This window comes from Rhinoderma darwinii, assembly GCF_050947455.1.
Source record: "Rhinoderma darwinii isolate aRhiDar2 chromosome 2 unlocalized genomic scaffold, aRhiDar2.hap1 SUPER_2_unloc_4, whole genome shotgun sequence".
NCBI classification, from domain to species: domain Eukaryota; kingdom Metazoa; phylum Chordata; class Amphibia; order Anura; family Rhinodermatidae; genus Rhinoderma; species Rhinoderma darwinii.
The window spans coordinates 671,043-697,059 of record NW_027461707.1 but is presented as its reverse complement, the minus strand read 5'-3'; the positions used below and the strand labels follow the sequence as shown (position 1 = coordinate 697,059).

At 42.5% G+C, this 26,017-nt stretch overlaps 1 protein-coding gene across 1 annotated transcript in view; it reads left to right on the top strand.

Annotated features, from left to right (window-relative positions):
• PDE2A (phosphodiesterase 2A) overlaps positions 1 to 26,017 on the top strand; it is a gene marked incomplete at its 5' end in the record, with an annotated part of 135,160 nt that overhangs the window by 101,820 nt on the left and 7,323 nt on the right. Inside the window, 14 exons of the mRNA XM_075847267.1 lie at positions 111 to 174; positions 1,676 to 1,754; positions 1,836 to 2,013; positions 2,451 to 2,563; positions 2,664 to 2,741; positions 7,607 to 7,729; positions 13,452 to 13,522; positions 14,701 to 14,823; positions 18,081 to 18,168; positions 18,257 to 18,304; positions 18,864 to 18,938; positions 19,478 to 19,577; positions 24,232 to 24,344; positions 24,676 to 24,714. Of these exons, the coding sequence (XP_075703382.1) occupies positions 111 to 174; positions 1,676 to 1,754; positions 1,836 to 2,013; positions 2,451 to 2,563; positions 2,664 to 2,741; positions 7,607 to 7,729; positions 13,452 to 13,522; positions 14,701 to 14,823; positions 18,081 to 18,168; positions 18,257 to 18,304; positions 18,864 to 18,938; positions 19,478 to 19,577; positions 24,232 to 24,344; positions 24,676 to 24,714 (1,292 nt within the window). The remainder of the gene's footprint in view (positions 1 to 110; positions 175 to 1,675; positions 1,755 to 1,835; positions 2,014 to 2,450; positions 2,564 to 2,663; positions 2,742 to 7,606; positions 7,730 to 13,451; positions 13,523 to 14,700; positions 14,824 to 18,080; positions 18,169 to 18,256; positions 18,305 to 18,863; positions 18,939 to 19,477; positions 19,578 to 24,231; positions 24,345 to 24,675; positions 24,715 to 26,017) is intronic.

Below are 26,017 nucleotides of genomic sequence, written 5' to 3'. Positions count from 1 at the left end.
CGCTGGTAACCGATCATCACCATGTGCCGTTATATTCTGCTAGACACCACATTATCTGTGACATAAGTTGATGGATCCGAAGATGTCACTTTTTTTATGTTTTTTCCTAGATGACGTATCGGTTCTGCTTCAGGAAATTATAACAGAAGCTCGAAATCTCAGCAATGCAGAAATGTATGTATTCTACCAGCCGTGGAGATCTGTATACCCAGTGACCTACTGACGCCCATCCAGCCATTCCTTACCTCTACGAGGAGCCATAACTTCTATTTTTGTAGATAATTGTAGATAGTTCTGATACATGGACCTACAGCTTGGGTAATATTTGCGCTCAATATATAAAGCCATATACTAGACAGTTCCTGGCGCTACATATCACCAATGTAGTACCGTAACTGTCTAGCATATGACCTTATATATCTTGTCCAGGATATAATGTCTTAGACCACGTCCAAGCGCTGGTCTTGTAAACCTCGCCAAGAATTTGGTCTTGGACTCAGCCTATGATCTAATCTTGTAGACTTTGTCCAGGATCTGGCCTTGTAGGTCTTGTCTCCGATCTTTTCTTATAGACCTTGTCCCTGTCTTGTAGGCTTTATTCAGGATCTGATCTTGTAGATCATATCCATGTTTTTGTATTATGGTAGATGGTTCTGAATACCTTATCCAGGATCTAGCGTTTTAGACTAAGTCCAAGCTCTGGTCTTGAAGACTTCATCTAGGATCCAGACTTGTAAGCCTTGTCCAGGATCTGGTCATGTAGACCCAGCCTATGGTGTGATCTTTTAGACCTTGTCCAGGATCTTGTCTTATACACCTCATTCAGATCTGGTCTTGTAGGACTTCTCCATGATTAATTCTTATAGACCTTGTGCAGGATCTCATCTTGTAGACCTCGACTCTGATCTGATTTTGTAGACTGTTTCCAGGATCTGGTCTTGTAGACGTCAACCAGGACCTGTTTTTGTCCCTAATCTACTCTTATATACCGTTTCCAGGATCTGATCTTGTAGACCTAGTCTATGATCTGATCTTTTAGACTTTGTCTAGGATCTAGCCTTGTAGGTCTTGTCCATGATCTATTCTTATATATCTTCTCCATGTCTTGTAGATATTGTCCAGGATGTTATCTTGTAGACTATACTCATGAATTTTTAATGATGGTAGATGGTTCTGAATACCTTATCCATGACATGAGCATGCAAACTAGGACAAGAATCCAATCATGAAGAACTTTCTTCATGATTAAAGAAAGTTCTACATTTGTATGCCCGCCCGCCCCTGTCTAGGCTTTTTCAGAATATATCCAAGATTTGGTCATATAGACCATACTGAATAGCTAACCTCATAGGACGTGTCAAGAATGGGATCGTGTAGACCTTGTCCAAGACTTTTTCCATGTGGTCTTTCTTAAGGATCTTGCTTTGAAGATATGGTCTTGTAGACCTTGTCCAGAATTTGGTTTTGCAGATCTTGTCCAGGACCAGTCATGTAGAACTTGCTCTTGGTTTGGTCTTGGAAATACTATCAAGACTCTTGTAGACCTTGAGATCTTTCCAATTGACCTTTTCCTATAAAGTCACTTGAGGTTCCCCCTACATTTTTGTTACAATGAGGAAGCAGCTTTGGGATTATTTTCTTGAATTACAACGACATCTTTTCTCTCTTCTGGCAGATGCTCCGTTTTCCTACTTGAGAGACACAGTCACGAACTCGTAGCCAAAGTCTTTGATGGAGGAGTCGTAGATGATGATGTATGTATGTTTATAGGATGATGTTGACCTCAAGTCATGAGAACAATGATGGGATTCTTGCCTTCTGCATTCTGTTGACAGAGCTACGAGATAAGGATCCCAGCCGATCAGGGCATCGCCGGACATGTAGCAACAACCGGCCAAATATTGAACATTAAAGATGCCTATTCACATCCTTTGTTCTACCGTGGAGTTGACGACAGCACCGGATTCAGGACGAGGAATATCCTGTGTTTCCCCATTAAAAATGAAAGTAACGGTGGGTGTCAGCCAGTTACTTGTTACCAGTACCCACTGGCTTGTATCGGGAGGGTCAGGGCAGTAACATATCCTACTGGGGCAGGGCCTGCCAGGATCGGTAACGCTTACTTCAGCTGTCCCAATAAGATGGCTAGAACCACCCTGGATGTGGCCTTGTAGACCTTGTAGACCTACATACTATTAACCTTTTCCTATATATTCTGATGAAGTGTCATCCTGGATGGCCCTCAAGATTTTGATGACTCCGCTTTGTAAATATTTCAATGAACTTTTTCTCTAATGTAGAGGTTTACAAGGAATTTTCCAAAATTCTCCATGGTTCCCCCTAGTAGACTGCTCTAGTAGACAGACATCATGTAATGAATCTTTTTATAGGGTACATGTAGGGGGTCTCTGTACATTATAAACTGATGCAGTGAATTTTCCGTCCTTCAGAGGTCATTGGTGTGGCAGAATTGGTCAACAAAATTAATGGTCCTGGATTTACCAAATTTGATGAAGATTTGGCTACGGCCTTCTCCATTTACTGCGGTATCAGCATCGCTCATGTAAGATCCTATCTCTTGTGTTATAAGGATGGACAGATCATCAAAAATGTCAAATAGTATTGATTTCTTGATCTTAATCTGTTCCATTTCTTTCCACCAGTCATTGCTGTATAAACAGGTCCATGAAGCACAGTTCAGGAGTCACCTGGCCAATGAGATGATGATGTATCACATGAAGGTACAGCACACTTTATGTTTACCAATGGGCATGCTGTACGTTTGTGCTCCATGTTTTCACGAATGGTGGCCACTAGGTGGTGCTATTCCTTTTGAAATAACTTGCCCTCTTCAATTAGGTCTTCTCCTGCTTAATAATTGTGATCAGACCCTTAAAATTATTACTTCACTTATATAGAAGGAGCAAAGTTATCCAATACCTACATCACCCATGTGTAAAAGTAACTGCCCCCTTAGGTGGCTCCACCTTAATTGTGACCAAATGCTTCCTATGATTTGATCTTAGTATTTCACATCACGGTTGAGGAGTTTTCTCCTACTCTTTCTTTCCGGGAGGTTTTCCAGCATGAAGTGCGAGCTTCAGGTCCTGTCACAGCATCTCCTTAGGTCTCGGTTAGGACAATACAGAACTTTCATGTTGTATCTCGTGAGACATTTGGATGTAGACTCGTTCCTGTGTTTCGGTTCATTGCTTTGCAGCGACACTCAATTACACTTCAGGTTTAGCTTATGGCCAGATGATCAGGCAGAAGAGCTTCACACCATCACCACCACCCTGTGCCACGTCTGATGGTCTACCTGGGGACACTGGATTTACAGTAGACATAAGAAGACCCGTGTTGTCCATAGAGCTCCACGACTGACTCCTCAGTCCACAGAACATTATTCCACACGGCTCCGGGTTCATCCACGTGTTTACAGATGTGAGGCGAGCATTGACGTTCCTCTAGGGTAGCCGTGTTCTCCTCAGAGACATCTCATATAAGAAGTCACAGAACAACTCAGGACATCCAAGACCTCTCCAACCTCATCTAAGGTCAATGTTCATGACTCCACCATAGGAATTAGAGTCTCATGCTTATAGTGGAGTCATGAACATTGACCTCAGCGGAGGTTGGAGAGTCTGAGGGTCTTTGGATGTTCTTCTGAGATGTTTTGTGTCTTCCACAATGAGATGTCTTTGAGCTCTTGAACTTCTCCTGGGAAGAACATTCTTCAAGTCTTCTCCATTTAGAGATTGTGATCTTACAGGATAAAACTAGACCAGATAGGCAGAAACGGCGCCCACAATGATAAATTTGGACGTGTAGGTCACTTTTCTCTGACTTGTGCCATCCCGTTGGCTGCTGTAATTGACACAAATTTTTCCCCAAAAAAATAGCGCATTCCATTAATAAGTTTGGCGCATTCTACGACTCCTCTTAGCAGCACCCACTTTTCGAAACACTTTTCAAAAGATGTAAAAGTGTCTGGTGCAATTTCGACATTGGCGCAATGAACTTTGCAAATCCCCCCCAGTTGGTCTTTATTCTGGTTTGATGGGATCCCGGATGGTAAAGCTGCCGTCCTCTGGTGGCATTCACGGACCACACGTGGACCCTCATCATCTCCGTGTTACTAGGCAGATCTATCGCTCCGAGGTTACAATTCCTACAGGAGCCTCAATTGTGGCCGTTTGGAGGGCAACTCATCTGGGTAATTGAATGTTCATTGTCATGGATTGTATCGTTGCGTTTTCGTTGTGAGCGCAGGAGGTTTCCGGCAGCGTTACGATTCTTCTCCGCTGACGTTTAGACGTCTGACATTATCCAGCTGGCGGTAACACCAGTCATTTTCTCTCATTGCTGTGATCCGGGCCTGGAAATAAACCATTTATGTGATATTTCCAGTCATTTACAGAGCGGCTGCTGAGAGGTGCGCTCTGATTGCTCCAGATAACAGTGATACGCGGACTCCATGCAGGAACGGCGGTGAATCAGAGCGGTTGCTGAGAGGTGCGCTCTGATTGCTCCAGATAACAGTGATACGCGGACTCCATGCAGGAACGGCGGTGAATCAGAGCGGCTGCTGAGAGGTGCGCTCTGATTGCTCCAGATAACAGTGATACGCGGACTCCATGCAGGAACGGCGGTGAATCAGAGCGGCTGCTGAGAGGTGCGCTCTGATTGCTCCAGATAACAGTGATACGCGGACTCCATGCAGGAACGGCGCTGAATCAGAGCGGCTGCTGAGAGGTGCGCTCTGATTGCTCCAGGTAACAGTGATACGCGGACTCCATGCAGGAACGGCGGTGAATCAGAGCGGCTGCTGAGAGGTGCGCTCTGATTGCTCCAGATAACAGTGATACGCGGACTCCATGCAGGAACGGCGCTGAATCAGAGCGGCTGCTGAGAGGTGCGCTCTGATTGCTCCAGATAACAGTGATACGCGGACTCCATGCAGGAACGGCGCTGAATCAGAGCGGCTGCTGAGAGGTGCGCTCTGATTGCTCCAGATAACAGTGATACGCGGACTCCATGCAGGAACGGCGGTGAATCAGAGCGGCTGCTGAGAGGTGCGCTCTGATTGCTCCAGATAACAGTGATACGCGGACTCCATGCAGGAACGGCGGTGAATCAGAGCGGCTGCTGAGAGGTGCGCTCTGATTGCTCCAGATAACAGTGATACGCGGACTCCATGCAGGAACGGCGCTGAATCAGAGCGGCTGCTGAGAGGTGCGCTCTGATTGCTCCAGATAACAGTGATACGCGGACTCCATGCAGGAACGGCGCTGAATCAGAGCGGCTGCTGAGAGGTGCGCTCTAATTGCTCCAGATAACAGTGATACGCGGACTCCATGCAGGAACGGCGCTGAATCAGAGCGGCTGCTGAGAGGTGCGCTCTGATTGCTCCAGATAACAGTGATACGCGGACTCCATGCAGGAACGGCGGTGAATCAGAGCGGCTGCTGAGAGGTGCGCTCTGATTGCTCCAGATAACAGTGATACGCGGACTCCATGCAGGAACGGCGGTGAATCAGAGCGGCTGCTGAGAGGTGCGCTCTGATTGCTCCAGATAACAGTGATACGCGGACTCCATGCAGGAACGGCGCTGAATCAGAGCGGCTGCTGAGAGGTGCGCTCTGATTGCTCCAGATAACAGTGATACGCGGACTCCATGCAGGAACGGCGGTGAATCAGAGCGGCTGCTGAGAGGTGCGCTCTGATTGCTCCAGATAACAGTGATACGCGGACTCCATGCAGGAACGGCGCTGAATCAGAGCGGCTGCTGAGAGGTGCGCTCTGATTGCTCCAGATAACAGTGATACGCGGACTCCATGCAGGAACGGCGCTGAATCAGAGCGGCTGCTGAGAGGTGCGCTCTAATTGCTCCAGATAACAGTGATACGCGGACTCCATGCAGGAACGGCGCTGAATCAGAGCGGCTGCTGAGAGGTGCGCTCTGATTGCTCCAGATAACAGTGATACGCGGACTCCATGCAGGAACGGCGGTGAATCAGAGCGGCTGCTGAGAGGTGCGCTCTGATTGCTCCAGATAACAGTGATACGCGGACTCCATGCAGGAACGGCGGTGAATCAGAGCGGCTGCTGAGAGGTGCGCTCTGATTGCTCCAGATAACAGTGATACGCGGACTCCATGCAGGAACGGCGCTGAATCAGAGCGGCTGCTGAGAGGTGCGCTCTGATTGCTCCAGATAACAGTGATACGCGGACTCCATGCAGGAACGGCGCTGAATCAGAGCGGCTGCTGAGAGGTGCGCTCTGATTGCTCCAGATAACAGTGATACGCGGACTCCATGCAGGAACGGCGGTGAATCAGAGCGGTGAACGCACCTTATTAGAGACCCCTGTGTGTTTACTGCAGCTGAGATGGAAGGAAATTCTCCATATATATAGAGATGTACATACAGTGCTATATATCAGTGTACAGGACGCCTCTCGTGCTGCTGCTCTGATTAATCAAAGAAAAGGACTACAAGTCCCAGAATAACCAGGTCTGAGGCTCGCAGTCAGTATTTCAGTTCGGAGTCCGATAGATTTCATGGGTAGAACCTGCAGCAATATTTATCCCATCAAGATCATAAACACCATGACAAACAGATGATGGATCCGGCAATGAGTCACGATTTCAGTTACAAACCAAAAGTACCGCGCAAATGTGAACAGCGCCCGAGTGTATTAAAGTCTGGAAGTAAATGAAATATGGAAAATATTAGTACAGAAAAAAAAAAAAAATTTTTTTTTTGGTTTTATTTTTTCTTTCAAAGAAAAGAAAACAAATATAAAAAAAAAAGAATGTCTAGATTTTTTTTTGATTTTTTTTTCGGATAAACATGAAAAATATGAGCTCGAGTATTTTGAAATGATATAAAACAAAAATGTGTATATATGTATTTTTTTACAAATAAAATAAAACAAAAAATATTTTTAGTGATAAGAAATGAGAAAAATACTTGACTTTATTAATAGTATAAATAAAATCTATATTTTTTTTACGATAAAAAACGTGAAAAATATGTTTATTTTTCACTTTTTTTTTTTTTTTTTTTAATCATGGATATAAAAGCTGATATTTTTGGATCTTTAAATTTTAGAATAAAAACATAGAACGAATGTGTATTACTGGCCAATAAGAAAAAGAGGGGAACTTTTTTGTTTATTTTTATTTTATCCATTTTTTTTTATTATTTCTTTTTTTTACTCGTGGATATTGACAAACAAAAACATTTTCTGGATTGAGGAACAGGCCTGATCCCCCCCGGACAATAAGACACGACGGGAGACTCAAGTTGTGGAAGGATTTCCGCTTCAGTTCACTAAAAGCAAAGGACAAACTTTGTAAGTTGAGGCTGGCGCCGGATTGCATGTCGCCGCTTATCTGCTACCGTCAGGCTTCCCCCTTTTACTCCAAGATCTCTGTAGGTTATAAAAAGCAATGTGAAGTATCTGTTATATCTGGGCAGTAGTGATGTCACTGGTGCAGTATATTCCATAATCCGGATCTGAGACGCCGTCACGCTGGGACCCCCGTCAGATCCATGGGGAGACGTCCACTGAGTAACTCACACATTATTATCCATTTCAGGTCTGTGAAGAAGAAACAAAGAAGTTGGAGAGTAACGGAATTCCATCCGTCTCCCTCATTGATCTCAATTTTGCAAATTTCACCTACACCCCCCGATCCCTCCCCGAGGATGATACCACTTTGGTGAGTGACGGGAACAAATAACCAACATCATCATCTGTAACCAAACTAATTGTTAGGGGACTCTTGTATTGTTCTCCAATTTGTTATATATAATATAACCAGTATATACCACCATATAACCAGTATACCTCCATATAACCAGTATACACCTCCATATAACCAGTATACACCTCCATATAACCACTATATACCTCCATATAACCAGTATACACCTCCATATAACCACTATATACCTCCATATAACCAGTATACACCTCCATATAACCAGTATACACCTCCATATAACCACTATATACCTCCATATAACCAGTATACACCTCCATATAACCAGTATACACCTCCATATAACCAGTATATACCTCCATATAACCAGTATACACCTCCATATAACCACTATACCTCCATATAACCAGTATATACCTCCATATAACCACTATACCTCCATATAACCAGTATACACCTCCATATAACCACTATATACCTCCATATAACCAGTATACACCTCCATATAACCACTATATACCTCCATATAACCAGTATACCTCCATATAACCAGCATACCTCCATATAACCAGTATATACCTCCATATAACCACTATACCTCCATATAACCACTATATACCTCCATATAACCAGTATACCTCCATATAACCAGCATACCTCCATATAACCAGTATATACCACCATATAACCAGTATACCTCCATATAACCAGTATACACCTCCATATAACCACTATATACCTCCATATAACCAGTATACCTCCATATAACCAGCATACCTCCATATAACCAGTATATACCACCATATAACCAGTATACCTCCATATAACCAGTATATACCTCCATATAACCAGTATATACCTCCATATAACCAGTATACCTCCATATAACCACTATATACCTCCATATAACCAGTATATACCTCCATATAACCAGTATACACCTCCATATAACCAGTATATACCTCCATATAACCAGTATACACCTCCATATAACCAGTATATACCGCCATATAACCAGTATATACCTCCATATAACCACTATATACCTCCATATAACCAGTACACCCCCATATAACCAGTATATACCTCCATATAACCACTATATACCTCCATATAACCACTATATACCTCCATATAACCAGTATACACCTCCATATAACCAGTATATACCTCCATATAACCAGTATACACCTCCATATAACCAGTATATACCGCCATATAACCAGTATATACCTCCATATAACCAGTATACACCTCCATATAACCAGTATATACCGCCATATAACCAGTATATACCTCCATATAACCAGTATACACCTCCATATAACCAGTATATACCTCCATATAACCAGTATACACCTCCATATAACCAGTATATACCGCCATATAACCAGTATATACCTCCATATAACCAGTATACACCTCCATATAACCAGTATATATCTCCATATAACCAGTATACACCTCCATATAACCAGTATATACCGCCATATAACCAGTATACACCTCCATATAACCAGTATATATCTCCATATAACCAGTATACACCTCCATATAACCAGTATATACCGCCATATAACCAGTATATACCTCCATATAACCAGTATATATCTCCATATAACCAGTATACACCTCCATATAACCAGTATATACCGCCATATAACCAGTATATACCTCCATATAACCACTATATACCTCCATATAACCAGTATATACCTCCATATAACCACTATATACCTCCATATAACCAGTATATACCTCCATATAACCACTATATACCTCCATATAACCAGTATATACCTCCATATAACCAGTATACCTCCATATAACCAGTATACCTCCATATAACCACTATATTCCTCCATATAACCACTATATACCTCCATATAACCAGTATACACCTCCATATAACCAGTATATACCTCCATATAACCAGTATACCTCCATATAACCACTATATACCTCCATATAACCACTATATACCTCCATATAACCAGTATATACCTCCATATAACCAGTATATACCTCCATATAACCAGTATACCTCCATATAACCAGTATATACCTCCATATAACCAGTATACCTCCATATAACCAGTATACACCTCCATATAACCAGTATATACCTCCATATAACCAGTATATACCTCCATATAACCTGCATACCTCCATATAACCACTACATATAACCAGTATATACCTCCATATAACCAGTATATACCTCCATATAACCAGTTTACACCTCCATATAACCAGTATACCTCTATATAACCAGTATACCTCTATATAACCAGTATACCTCCATATAACCAGTATATACCTCCATATACACAGTATATACCTCCATATAACCAGTACACCTCTCTATAACCAGTATATTCTTCTGTATAACCAGCATACCTCCATATAACCAATATACCTCCATATAACCACTATATACCTCCATATAACCAGTATACACCTCCATATAACCAGTATACACCTCCATATAACCAGTATATACCTCCATATAACCAGTATACCTCCATATAACCACTATATACCTCCATATAACCAGTATATACCTCCATATAACCAGTATATACCTCCATATAACCAGTATATACCTCCATATAACCAGTATACCTCCATATAACCAGTATATACCTCCATATAACCAGTATACCTCCATATAACCAGTATACACCTCCATATAACCAGTATATACCTCCATATAACCAGTATATACCTCCATATAACCAGTATATACCTCCATATAACCTGCATACCTCCATATAACGACTACGTGTAACCAGTATATACCTCCATATAACCAGTATATACCTCCATATAACCAGTTTACACCTCCATATAACCAGTATACCTCTATATAACCAATATACCTCCATATAACCAGTATATACCTCCATATACCCAGTATATACCTCCATATAACCAGTACACCTCTCTATAACCAGTATATTCTTCTATATAACCAGCATACCTCCATATAAACAATATACCTCCATATAACCAGTATACCTCCATATAACCAGTATACCTCCATATAACCAGTATACACCTACATATAACCAGCATACATCCATATAACCAGTATATACCTCCATATAACCAGTATATACCTCTATATAACCAGTATATACCTCCATATAACCAGTATATACCTCCATATAACCAGTAAATTCCTCCATATAACCAGTACATATAACCAGTAAATCTCCTTATAACCAGTATACACCTCCACATAACCAGTATACCTCCATGTAACCACCTAATGTTCTAATTACGACTTGTCTAATAATACTGCCATAAAGTATCCAATACCGCCATACAGTGTTCTAATTATAACTTGTCTAATAGTACCACCATACAGTTTTATAATTATGACTTGAGTAATTACACCGCCATAAAGTGTACACATAATGATTTTATAAAGTATGTAAATAATACCACAATACAACGCACAATAATTGCATGACTATACAGTGCACACATACAATACACATACAATACACATACTATACGCATACTATACACATACAATACACATACAATACACATACTATACACATACAATACACATACAATACACATACAATACACATACTATACACATACTATACACATACTATACACATACAATACACATACAATACACATACAATACACATACTATACACATACAATACACATACTATACACATACAATACACATACAATACACATACTATACACATACAATACACATACAATACACATACAATACACATACTATACACATACAATACACATACAATACACATACAATACACATACTATACACATACAATACACATACAATACACATACTATACACATACTATACACATACAATACACATACTATACGCATACAATACACATACAATACACATACTATACACATACAATACACATACAATACACATACTATACGCATACTATACACATACAATACACATACTATACGCATACTATACACATACAATACACATACTATACACATACTATACACATACTATACACATACTATACACATACTATACACATACTATACACATACTATACACATACAATACACATACTATACGCATACTATACACATACAATACACATACTATACGCATACTATACACATACAATACACATACTATACACATACTATACACATACTATACACATACTATACACATACTATACACATACTATACACATACTATACACATACAATACACATACAATACGCATACAATACACATACAATACACATACAATACACATACAATACACATACTATACACATACAATACACATACAATACACATACAATACACATACTATACACATACAATACACATACAATACACATACTATACACATACTATACACATACAATACACATACTATACGCATACAATACACATACAATACACATACTATACACATACAATACACATACAATACACATACTATACGCATACTATACACATACAATACACATACTATACGCATACTATACACATACAATACACATACTATACACATACTATACACATACTATACACATACTATACACATACTATACACATACTATACACATACTATACACATACAATACACATACTATACGCATACTATACACATACAATACACATACTATACGCATACTATACACATACAATACACATACTATACACATACTATACACATACTATACACATACTATACACATACTATACACATACTATACACATACAATACACATACTATACACATACAATACGCATACAATACACATACAATACACATACAATACACATACAATACACATACAATACACATACAATACCACCATACACTTGAATGATACAGGTGGACACTCAACATGTCTTCAAACCCTCGAGTTCAGCTTAACCCCTTTAGACCCATTATTATGCCATAGCTGTTAACCCCTGAATAACAAGTCAGCCAATCACAGGAAATATATGTGTTGTGCAGCTACGATATCTATCTGATGTGTTGACTTGCAGAGGAGTCGTTCACATTTTGCTTGTCGGGTTTGAATAATTACTTTGCATTTTTCCAGCGTTGTTAGATTGAGCTGCGGCCCAGAACCGCTTATCTTCACTGGATGAGATTTTAAAGGCTACATTGTAAATCCTAATGTATCACCTGCAAGGAAGAGTCATTACATCTACCAGGAGCTGCTCCCGTTCCATCCTGACACTTTACAGGAACATGAGCTGCAGATCTCTGTGTAAATAATGTCCCCTGTAATTCCACCCTCCTGCCAGCAGATGGCGATGAATCTAAATAAAAATGGCAGATAATCATAGATGATTGAATCCATCCTGCCGGTTTCGCCAAATCTACAAAACTCTAAGGAAGAATTGAAATGCAAATATTCTAATCTCTAATGATAATCATATTAATCTGTCCTTGCTCTTGTGCGATCAATACTAGACTTTACCATATTGCGTTATCCAATCTTTGTGGAGGACTACAAGTCCCAGCATGTTGTGTCTTGGCGTTTGTTTCGCACTGTCACTCAGGTTACTAGATTTCCAGCTCTTGGGTCGGTTACCTCTCGTACTGATGTTTGTCCTGTTAACCATTTCATTGCCGTACATCTGGTGTGTTACACTATTACACGTATGTATCTACTATGTATTGATCAGACCTGTGTCATGTCCGCCCTGCAGGCTACTCTCAGCATGTTTGAAGACATGGGCTTCGTCAGCAACTACAAGATTGATCGGACGACGCTAATCAGGTTTGTAATATGATTGCCGCTAAATGCCAGGAATGCCACCACGCCCGGTCATGTGCCCAGATCAGGTGCCTCTCCGCTCATTGACCCCTCAGATATTATCTTCTGATAATCTGTGAATTTTATACCCAGGTTCATGAATAGAATTCCCGCACTACAACTGAAGACTAAGTCACAAAGGAGAGGTGCAATATTCCATAACTCAGATTTATACTGATGTAGCAGAGCTAAGTTTATCCTTTTGTTATTTGTGATGTTACATAGGACTGCAGTTAAAGAGGTCACCTCTCCTTACTTGTCAGTTTTGCTAAATAATTGTATTCCCCATTAATTAACAATTCTGGAGCATCTTTTCTTAGAACTCTATGTTCAGTTCCTCAGTTGTTCCTCCTAGAAATGTATGAATAAATTGACATCTGGGTGTTACCAGTTGGGGGTGTGTCACTACGCAGACTGACCATGTCCAATCAGAGCTGACAGTGAGACTCTGTAGGGACCCGCCCCTATGAGAAGGTTATTGGTAACACCCAGTTGTTAATTTATTCATACATTTCTAGGAGGAATAACAGAGGAACGACACAACACAGAGTTCTAAGAAAATATGTTCCAAAATTTGTATTTAATGGGGAATACAACTATTTAGTGAAACAGACGTGTCAGGAGAGGGGACGGGTCTTCTTTAAACCTGTTGGGTTGTTAGGGTTCACAGAATGAACCGTTAAATGACAAATTCAGCTCTTCTACATCTGCGTGTCATTTAATGTCCTTGGAAAGCTGGGCGACAATCCTTAGGGAGTTTGTCATGGAGGTTCAGTTGTCAGCACAGATCATGTGCATGGAGCTTGTATGTTCTCCCCAAGTCCAGACTGACAGGATAACCTCCTAGTATGAGAAGCAGATAGGGAAATTAGATTGTGAGCTCCTGGGGACAAAGGGTGATATGTGTGATTCGCTGCGGAATATGTGGCCCTTGGCTTCCTGCTCAGATGAGGACGACAAACAGGGACCCCAAATATCAAGAATCTTCTCAGTCTTCCTTGTATTTTACACTTCGAACCGTCAAAATTAATTTAGTTGTTTTTTACCACAAGCTCCAGTGTCTGACGTGTAATAATCTGCCCCCCCCCCCCCCGGAGGGTATCTGAGGGTTTATTAGTGACTGGAGACTTCTGTGTCTTTAGATTTTGCCTTATGGTGAAGAAGGGGTACAGGGACCCTCCATATCACAACTGGATGCACGCGTTCTCTGTGTCACACTTCTGCTACCTGCTCTACAAGAACCTGGAACTCATCAATTACCTGGAGTAAGAAACATTCCCTGTATTATATGCACATCCTGCCTCCGACCACTAGATGGAGACATAGTGCAGCATTATACTAGTAGTCACACATCCTGCCTCCAACCACTAGATGGAGTCAAAGTACATAGTGCAGCATTATACTGGAAGTCACACATTCTGCCTCTGACCACTAGATGGAGCCATAGTACATAGTGCAGCATTATAATAGAAGTCACAATTCCTGCAAAAATGGTGTGTAGAAAAGGCAGATCCAGCACTCGAATATTTAAAATTCCAATTTTATTTAGGTCATTTTTAAAACCAAGGATAAAACAAAAATCATAGCTATGATTAAGGACCCTAGCGGTCTGAAACGCGTAAGCGTGGTCCCGGGATTTTTGTTTTATCCTTGGTTTTAAAAATGACCTAAATAAAATTGGAATTTTAAATATTCGAGTGCTGGATCTGCCTTTTCTACACACCATTTTTGCTTCAATTGCCTGCAGTCGACAAAGGATCAGTTTAGGAGTATCTACAAGCAACCACAGCTTTTGGATCTATTATATATTCTCTGCATCAGTCAAACATTTTGGAAAACGCAACCATAGCGTGGTGGTCATGAGGTGAGCTAAACTTTTAGTAAAATATTTTTAATTTAGTCACAATTCCTGCCACTAGATGGAGACATAGCAAATAGTGCAGCATTATACTAGTAGTCACACTTCCTACCTCCTGCCACTAGATGGAGACATAGTACATAGTGCAGCATTATACTAGTAGTCACACATTCTGCCTCCTGCCACTAGATGGAGTCATAGTACATAGTGCATCATTATACTAGTAGTCACACATCCTTAGACACTACAGCCAAGTCTAAGGACGCTAGAGTCGTCCGAAACGCGTAGGCTCAAAGGAGCCATAGTACATAGTGCAGCATTATACTAGTAGTCACACATCCTGCCTCCTACCACTAGATGGAGACATAGTAGATAGTGCAGCATTATACTAGTAGTCACACTTCCTGCCTCCTACCACTAGATGGAGACATAGTAGATAGTGCAGCATTATACTAGTAGTCACACTTCCTACCTCCTGCCACTAGATGGAGACATAGTACATAGTGCAGCATTATACTAGTAGTCACACATTCTGCCTCCTGCCACTAGATGGAGTCATAGTACATAGTGCATCATTATACTAGTAGTCACACATCCTTAGACACTACAGCCAAGTCTAAGGACGCTAGAGTCGTCCGAAACGCGTAGGCTCAAAGGAGCCATAGTACATAGTGCAGCATTATACTAGTAGTCACACATCCTGCCTCCTACCACTAGATGGAGACATAGTAGATAGTGCAGCATTATACTAGTAGTCACACTTCCTGCCTCCTACCACTAGATGGAGACATAGTAGATAGTGCAGCATTATACTAGTAGTCACACTTCCTGCCGCCTACCACTAGATGGAGTCATAGAAAATATTGCAGCATTATACTAGTAGTCACACTTCCTGCCTCCTACCACTAGATGGAGCCACACTACATAGTGCAGCTTTATACTAGTAGTCACATTTCCTGCCTCCTACCACTAGATGGAGCTTATAGTACATAGTGCAGCATTATACTAGTAGTCACACTTCTTGCCTCCTACCACTAGATGGAGACATAGTACATAGTGCTGCATTATACTAGTAGTCACACATCCTGCCTCCAACCACTAGATGGAGCTATAGTACATAGTGCAGCACTATACTAGTAGTCACACTTCCTGCCTCCAACCACTAGATGGAGACATAGTACATAGTGCAGCATTATACTAGTAGTCACACTTCCTGCCTCCTACCACTAGATGGAGTCATAGTACATAGTGCTGCATTATACTAGTAGTCACACTTCCTGCCTCAAACCACTAGATGGAGCTATAGTACATAGTGCATCATTATACTAGTAGTCACACATCCTTAGACACTACAGCCAAGTCTAAGGACGCTAGAGTCGTCCGAAACGCGTAGGCTCAAAGGAGCCATAGTACATAGTGCAGCATTATACTAGTAGTCACACATCCTGCCTCCTACCACTAGATGGAGTCATAGAAAATATTGCAGCATTATACTAGTAGTCACACTTCCTGCCTCCTACCACTAGATGGAGACATAGTAGATAGTGCAGCATTATACTAGTAGTCACACTTCCTGCCTCCTACCACTAGATGGAGTCATAGAAAATATTGCAGCATTATACTAGTAGTCACACTTCCTGCCTCCTACCACTAGATGGAGCCACACTACATAGTGCAGCTTTATACTAGTAGTCACACTTCCTGCCTCCTACCACTAGATGGAGCTTATAGTACATAGTGCAGCATTATACTAGTAGTCACACTTCTTGCCTCCTACCACTAGATAGAGACATAGTACATAGTGCTGCATTATACTAGTAGTCACACATCCTGCCTCCAACCACTAGATGGAGCTATAGTACATAGTGCAGCACTATACTAGTAGTCACACTTCCTGCCTCCAACCACTAGATGGAGACATAGTACATAGTGCAGCATTATACTAGTAGTCACACTTCCTGCCTCCTACCACTAGATGGAGTCATAGTACATAGTGCTGCATTATACTAGTAGTCACACTTCCTGCCTCAAACCACTAGATGGAGCTATAGTACATAGTGCAGCATTAGACTAGTAGTAACACATCCTGCCTCCGACCACAAGATGGAGCCGTAGTACATAGTGCAGCATTAAACTAGTAGTCACACATCCTGCCTTCTGCCACTAGATGGAGCCACAGTACATAGTCCAGCATTATGCTAGTAGTCACACTTCCTGCCTCCTACCACTAGATGGAGCTATAGTACATAGTGCAGCATTATACTAGTAGTCACACTTCCTGCCTCCAACCACTAGATGGAGACATAGTACAGAGTGCAGCATTATACTAGTAGTCACACTTCCTACCTCCTACCACTAGATGAAGCTATAGTACATAATGCAGCATTATACTACGGTAGTAGTCACACTTTCTGCCTCCTGCCTCTAGATGGAGCCATAGTGCAGCATTATACTAGTAGTCACACTTCCTGCCTCCTACCACTAGATGGAGCCATAATACCTAGTGTAGCATTATACTAGTAGTCACACTTCCTGCCTCCAACCAATAGATGGAGACATAGTAGATAGTGCAGCATTATGCTAGTACTCACACTTCCTGCCTCCTACCACTAGATGGAGACATAATACGTTTGTCTCCAGCTGATTTTATTCTTGCTTTTTCAGGGACATTGAAATTTTTGCCTTGTTTGTGTCGTGTATGTGCCATGATCTGGATCACAGGGGGACAAACAATTCCTTCCAGGTGGCCTCGGTAGGTTTTATGCCTCATTCTCTCTATTATCTGCAACTTTATCTCTTCTGGGCTCCTTTTTATTACGATATTTTTTTTTTTCATATAGAAATCTGTTCTGGCGGCTCTGTACAGCTCCGAGGGGTCCGTGATGGAGGTGAGTAGATACTGACCCCCACCCTCCGCCTATAGGAAACATATTATGGGTCATGTAGAACATATCTACAGAGGTGACTGCAGTGATTAATGTTACTCTGCCCTCCCTAATAACCTAGAAATCTGCTGTGACTGCTTATGTTTCTTTATAATCTTCAGTAATCTCCTATTTTATACTCCAGTCACAACCAAAGCTGCATTTACAAATTTTCTCATTTCTTATCGGACTGTACCGGCAGACACTTGCCTAACCGCTTAGTAGACATCCCATAATACAAAGCTCACTGCTGTATTGCATTGAAAGAGATGCAGTTTTGTTTTGGGCCATTTCTTGGTGTAAACTTTATCTCCCAGAATGTACAGACACTGAACCAGCGAGATGTGAGGTCATGCAACCTGAGATCTAACAGGAAACCAGCAGAATTACGAATTCAGCTCTGGATGTGACTGGAGACATGATGTAAATCTGCAATAAAATGCTCCGCTCCTCCCTGGGGGAGGGGTATGTTGTATATTTTCATGCTGCTTCCAGTAATAAGGGTCTTGTCTCCCCCCGGCAGAGACATCACTTCGCTCAGGCCATCGCTATCCTCAACTCACAAGGATGTAATATATTTGAACAGTTTTCAAGGAAGGTGAGTACGAGGGGTCCGTCTCATGCTATAGGGGGGGATGGGCATTTCAAGGGGTTCTCCTCTTTGGACAACCACTTTCCATATGCCCTGTGGAAGTTAATGGGTTAGGGGTCCCCTGATCGGACCCTGACGGGGGAGCCGCTGTGTGAGGTGGGGGGTCGGTGTGTCCGTACGTTACATACAGTCCATAGATTTCTCCTGTGTGACTGAACACTGAGCAGCTCCCCCTGAAATATCATCTGATCACTGGGGGTCTCAGCAGCGCGGCCCCCCCCCCATGATCATCTATTACCAGTGGGACCTTGATTATAAAGAGTTGTCAAAAGTGGACAATCCCTTAAATTAAAGGGGAAGTCCAGCTTTATTTTGCTTCTGACATGTCATAGAGAAGCCTGGTAGTCCCCTGTATGCAGACCCCGGGTCCCCCACCCGTGTTCTCTCCTGACATTGTGTATTAGTGGTTGGGTCGGTGACTCTCGCTAGAATCGGTGCTGTCTCTTTTATAACATGATGTCACTTTCTTGTTTCGCCCCCTGCAGGATTATCAGAGGATGTTGGATCTCATGCGAGATATTATCTTGGCCACAGACTTGGCGCATCATCTGCGAATCTTCAAAGAGCTTCAGAAGATGGCGAAGGGTGAGAGAAGCGCCCCCTGCTGTCACGTCAGCGTTATAAACATTAACGTAAAAAAATGTAACGTAAATCCCAGAAGTGTCTCTGCCCTTACAGCGCTTCTACTGTCCACTAGAGGGAGCTAGAACAGAGTTTATTGTATAGCAGCAACATGCAGCGCACATGTTGTAATCCGTTCTATTTGTTCCTGATTCCAGGAACTCGCAATCTAATCTCTTTATCTCATCCACAATGTATCACTCCCATCATCCCTGCCCCCAGGAGCTCACAATTTAACCTCACTATCTAAGACACAATGTATCACTCCCATCATTCCTATCCCCAGAATCGCACAACCAAATGTCACTAGTACCCCAGACACTATCACTCCCATCATCTTTACCCCCAGGATCTTACAATGCATTGTCTGTATCTTATGGGCACTTACATGTCATAGGGGGAACATTCAAACTTTGTGTAGATGTCGCCACTGACCCATATGTCTCGTTATTGCTTATTATATCATGGAAAATGACCCCCCCCCCCATCTCTTCTGCTCGTCATTAATTATGACACAATATCTGGATGTTACATTGTTTATTTCCTGTAACCACTCAGAGCACAGGACACAATGTAGCAGATTTGGGATTTGCTTTTCATTTGTTGTTAAATGTCTCCCTCCAGTGGTCACACCCAGAACAGCTGGAAGATGAGAATATTCATATTATACAAGAGTGATAATAAATATAATAACCTATAGTTTTATAGCATAAACATATTCCCAGAATTTTAGGATTAAATTGTACTTATAATGGGGGCATAGAAATATATTTGCATGGACCTCACCTGGCCAGAATCTGAGCCAGCACTCATATAGAGGGGGGGGGGGGGGGCAAAATGTCTAGTTTACTTAAAAATATAATTTTAGCTTTTTCCCTTTGTACATAAATAACATTACTTATCCTGTACTGAGTTACATCCTGTATTATACTCCAGAGCTGCACTCACTATTCTGCTGGTGGAGTCACTGTGTACATTACATTACATTACTTATCCTGTACTGATCCTGAGTTACATCCTGTATTATATTCCAGAGCTGCACTCACTATTCTGCTGGTGGAGTCACTGTGTACATACATTACATTACTTATCCTGTACTGATCCTGAGTTACATCCTGTATTATACTCCAGAGCTGCACTCACTATTCTGCTGGTGGAGTCACTGTGTACATACATTACTTATCCTGTACTGATCCTGAGTTACATCCTGTATTATACTCCAGAGCTGCGCTCACTATTCTGCTGATGGAGTCACTGTGTACATACATTACATTACTTATCCTGTACTGATCCGGAGTTACATCCTGTATTATACTCCAGAGCTGCACTCACTATTCTGCTGGTGGAGTCACTGTATATATACATTACATTACTTATCCTGTACTGATCCTGAGTTATATCCTGTATTATACTCCAGAGCTGCGCTCACTATTCTGCTGATGGAGTCACTGTGTACATACATTACATTACTTATCCTGTACTGATCCGGAGTTACATCCTGTATTATACTCCAGAGCTGCACTCACTATTCTGCTGGTGGAGTCACTGTGTACATACATTACATTACTTATCCTGCACTGATCCTGAGTTACATCCTGTATTATACTCCAGAGCTGCACTCACTATTCTGCTGGTGGAGTCACTGTATACATACATTACATTACTTATCCTGTACTGATCCTGAGTTATATCCTGTATTATATTCCAGAGCTGCGCTCACTATTCTGCTGATGGAGTCACTGTGTACATACATTACATTACTTATCCTGTACTGATCCTGAGTTACATCCTGTATTATACTCCAGAGCTGCACTCACTATTCTGCTGGTGGAGTCACTGTGTACATACATTACATTACTTATCCTGTACTGATCCGGAGTTACATCCTGTATTATACTCCAGAGCTGCACTCACTATTCTGCTGGTGGAGTCACTGTGTACATACATTACATTACTTATCCTGTACTAATCCTTAGTTAGATCCTGTATTATACTCCAGAGCTGCACTCACTATTCTGCTGGTTGTTATTGCAGACTGTCAGCAAGCTTGCGGACAGACCCTCCCCTTAGGCCCCATGCACACGACCATACCCGCAATCACGGCCCACGATTGATGGCACGGCCGGCCGCCGACTGCCACCCGCATTTTCGGGCCGTGCTCCCATACAAAGTATTGGAGCACGGCCTGCAAAATGCAAAAGAACGGACATGTTGAATAATTTTCGGAATATTTCTACGGCATGGACACCCATCCGTAGCGCTACGGAAAGGTGTCCGCGTTCAATGAAAGTGAATGGGTCCATTTTTGCGGTCCGCAAAAACCGAGGATTTTTACGGTCGTGTGCATGGGGCCTAACAGATAGATTTCTTCCATTAGATGACTACAGTGCCTGATGAAAAGATGACGCTTCAAGAATGCAAATCACTAGAGCGACCTCTGAGCAGAAACTGAACAAGCAGGCAAGGCTGTGTGATTTCAGCTTTAAAGCCTGCAGAATAGTGATTGCAGCTCTGGAGTATAATACAGGATGTAACTCCGGATCAGTAATGTAATGTATGTACACAGTGACTCCACCAGCAGAATAGTGAGTGCAGCTCTGGAGTATAATACAGGATGTAACGCAGGATCAGTACAGGATAAGTAATGTAATGTATGTACACAGTGACTCCACCAGCAGAATAGTGAGTGCAGCTCTGGAGTATAATACAGGATGTAACTCAGGATCAGTACAGGATAAGTAATGTAATGTATGTACACAGTGACTCCACCAGCAGAATAGTGAGTGCAGCTCTGCAGTATAATACAGGATGTAACTCAGGATCAGTACAGGATAAGTAATGTAATGTATGTACGCAGTGACTCCACCAGCAGAATAGTGAGTGCAGCTCTGGAGTATAATACAGGATGTAACGCAGGATCAGTACAGGATAAGTAATGTATGTACACAGTGACTCCAGCAGCAGAATAGTGAGTGCAGCTCTGCAGTATAATACAGGATGTAACTCAGGATCAGTACAGGATAAGTAATGTAATGTATGTACACAGTGACTCCACCAGCAGAATAGTGAGCGCAGCTCTGGAGTATAATACAGGATGTAACTCAGGATCAGTACAGGACAAGTAATGTATGTACACAGTGACTCCACCAGCTGAATAGTGAGTGTAGCTCTGGAGTATAATACAGGATATATCTCAGGATCAGTACAGGATAAGTAATGTAATGTATGTACGCAGTGACTCCACCAGCAGAATAGTGAGTGCAGCTCTGCAGTATAATACAGGATGTAACTCAGGATCAGTACAGGATAAGTAATGTAATGTATGTACATAGTGACTCCACCAGCAGAATAGTGAGTGCAGCTCTGGAGTATAATACAGGATGTAACTCAGGATCAGTACAGGATAAGTAATGTATGTACACAGTGACTCCACCAGCAGAATAGTGAGTGCAGCTCTGCAGTATAATACAGGATGTAACTCAGGATCAGTACAGGATAAGTAATGTAATGTATGTACACAGTGACTCCACCAGCAGAATAGTGAGTGCAGCTGTGGAGTATAATACATGATGTAACTCAGTATCAGTACAGGATAAGTAATATAATGTATGTACACAGTGACTCCACCAGCAGAATAGTGAGTACAGCTCTGGAGTATAATACAGGATATAACTCAGGATCAGTACAGTATAAGTAATGTATGTACACAGTGACTCCACCAGCAGAATAGTGAGTGCAGCTCTGGAGTATAATACAGGATGTAACTCAGGATCAGTACAGGATAAGTAATGTAATGTATGTACACAGTGACACCACCAGCAGAATAGTGAGTGCAGCTCTGGAGTATAATACAGGATGTAACTCAGGATCAGTACAGGATAAGTAATGTATGTACACAGTGACTCCACCATCAGAATAGTGAGTGCAGCTCCGGAGTACATTACAGGACTCTGTATACATAGCAGAGTGAAGTGAATTGTGGGTAAATAAGTCACTGTATATGTAGATTCTTGTCTGGGGTTATGAATGTCAGGAGTTTGTTTCATGGTCCAGGGCTAAGCCTCAGAATATGTGCAGCATAGAAGTCTTGGACTTTGGAGTTATAGATTGTGAAGGTGGAGGATGATATCTGTAGCTTATTAGTAAAACAGAGCATACCAGTGTATGGGTAGGAGAGATGAGCGGAAAGGTGCAGCATGGTGGAAAGCTTTGTAAGCTGGCGATAGAGGTTTGAACTTTATGCAGGAAGGAATAAGTAGTTGTAACATTAGTATAACCTTAGATGAATGTGACTGCGGCGACCTAGTGATGAGTTCCAGTAGTTGATGTGAGAAATGATGGGGGCTGGAGGAGTGATGTAGCAGTGTCAGAGGTGCGGTAAGGACGGAGGCCGGGATCTGATGAGGAATAGTGGAGATATCACGGATACATAGAAAATCTTCAACATAAATAGATGCAGAATCCATGTCCTGATGAATCTATAGAGGAGCCAGTGATTGGTCACATATAGCGAGAGGGCGGGACTGTGGCCCTCAGCTTGACACGGAGCCCACGGGGCCCCTCCCCCACTCGGATCTACATTGTGCGTCACATTCATTGATATCTATTTGTATTGCAGATGGTTATAATCCCAAAAACAAGCACCACCACGACCTCCTGCTCTGCCTCCTCATGACCTCGTGTGACCTCTCTGACCAAACCAAAGGCTGGAAAACCACCAGGAAGATCGCGGTGAGTCCTCCGAGGAAAACTCTGCCGACGGTGAAAGACCTAAATCTGAGGGGTATAGAAGACGCCAATGTATCCGCTCCTATCTATATATATATATCCTACAGGACCAGAACAGGCCTCTCCTGAAATACACTGTGCTGCTGGGGAACAGGCTCCCTCCAACATGTCAGTCTCAGTCTGTGACCTCCCACGAATCAGCACATTCCTCTCCTGAAGTACTCTGTGCTGCTGGGGGCCCTGCTGCTTTGATCATCTCTTTCTGTGACCCCCTCGTGGTCTGAAGCCACTTCATTAAATTTGATTTAATATAATAATTGTTCTGTCATTGCAGGAGCTCATATACAAAGAATTCTTCTCTCAGGGAGACCTGGTGAGTGGCCGAGCGACTCCACCCTGTGGAAGAACAGACGCGGCCTCCGCCAAATGTATACAGACACGGCCTCCACCCGATATATAACAGACACGGCCTCCACCCGATATATAACAGACACGACCTCCACCCGATCTATAACAGACACGGCCTCCACCCGATATATAACAGACACGACCTCCACCCGATATATAACAGACACGGCCTCCACCCGATATATAACAGACACGACCTCCACCCGATCTATAACAGACACGGCCTCCACCCGATATATAACAGACACGGCCTCCACCCGATATATAACAGACACGGCCTCCACCCGATATATAACAGACACGGCCTCCACCCGATATATAACAGACACGGCCTCCACCCGATATACAACAGACACGGCCTCCACCCGATCTATAACAGACACGGCCTCCACCCGATATATAACAGACACGACCTCCACCCGATCTATAACAGACACGGCCTCCACCCGATCTATAACAGACACGGCCTCCACCCGATATATAACAGACACGGCCTCCGCCCGATATATAACAGACACGGCCTCCACCCGATATATAACAGACACGGCCTCCACCCGATATATAACAGACACGGCCTCCACCCGATATATAACAGACACGGCCTCCACCCGATATATAACAGACACGGCCTCCACCCGATATATAACAGACACGGCCTCCACCCGATATATAACAGACACGACCTCCACCCGATCTATAACAGACACGGCCTCCACCCGATATATAACAGACACGACCTCCACCCGATATATAACAGACACGGCCTCCACCCGATATATAACAGACACGGCCTCCACCCGATATATAACAGACACGGCCTCCACCCGATATATAACAGACACGGCCTCCACCCGATATATAACAGACACGGCCTCCACCCGATATATAACAGACACGACCTCCACCCGATCTATAACAGACACGGCCTCCACCCGATATATAACAGACACGACCTCCACCCGATATATAACAGACACGGCCTCCACCCGATATATAACAGACACGGCCTCCACCCGATATATAACAGACACGGCCTCCACCCGATATATAACAGACACGACCTCCACCCGATATATAACAGACACGGCCTCCACCCGATCTATAACAGACTCGGCCTCCACCCGATATATAACAGACACGGCCTCCACCCGATATATAACAGACACGACCTCCACCCGATCTATAACAGACTCGGCCTCCACCCGATATATAACAGACACGGCCTCCACCCGATATATAACAGACACGACCTCCACCCGATCTATAAC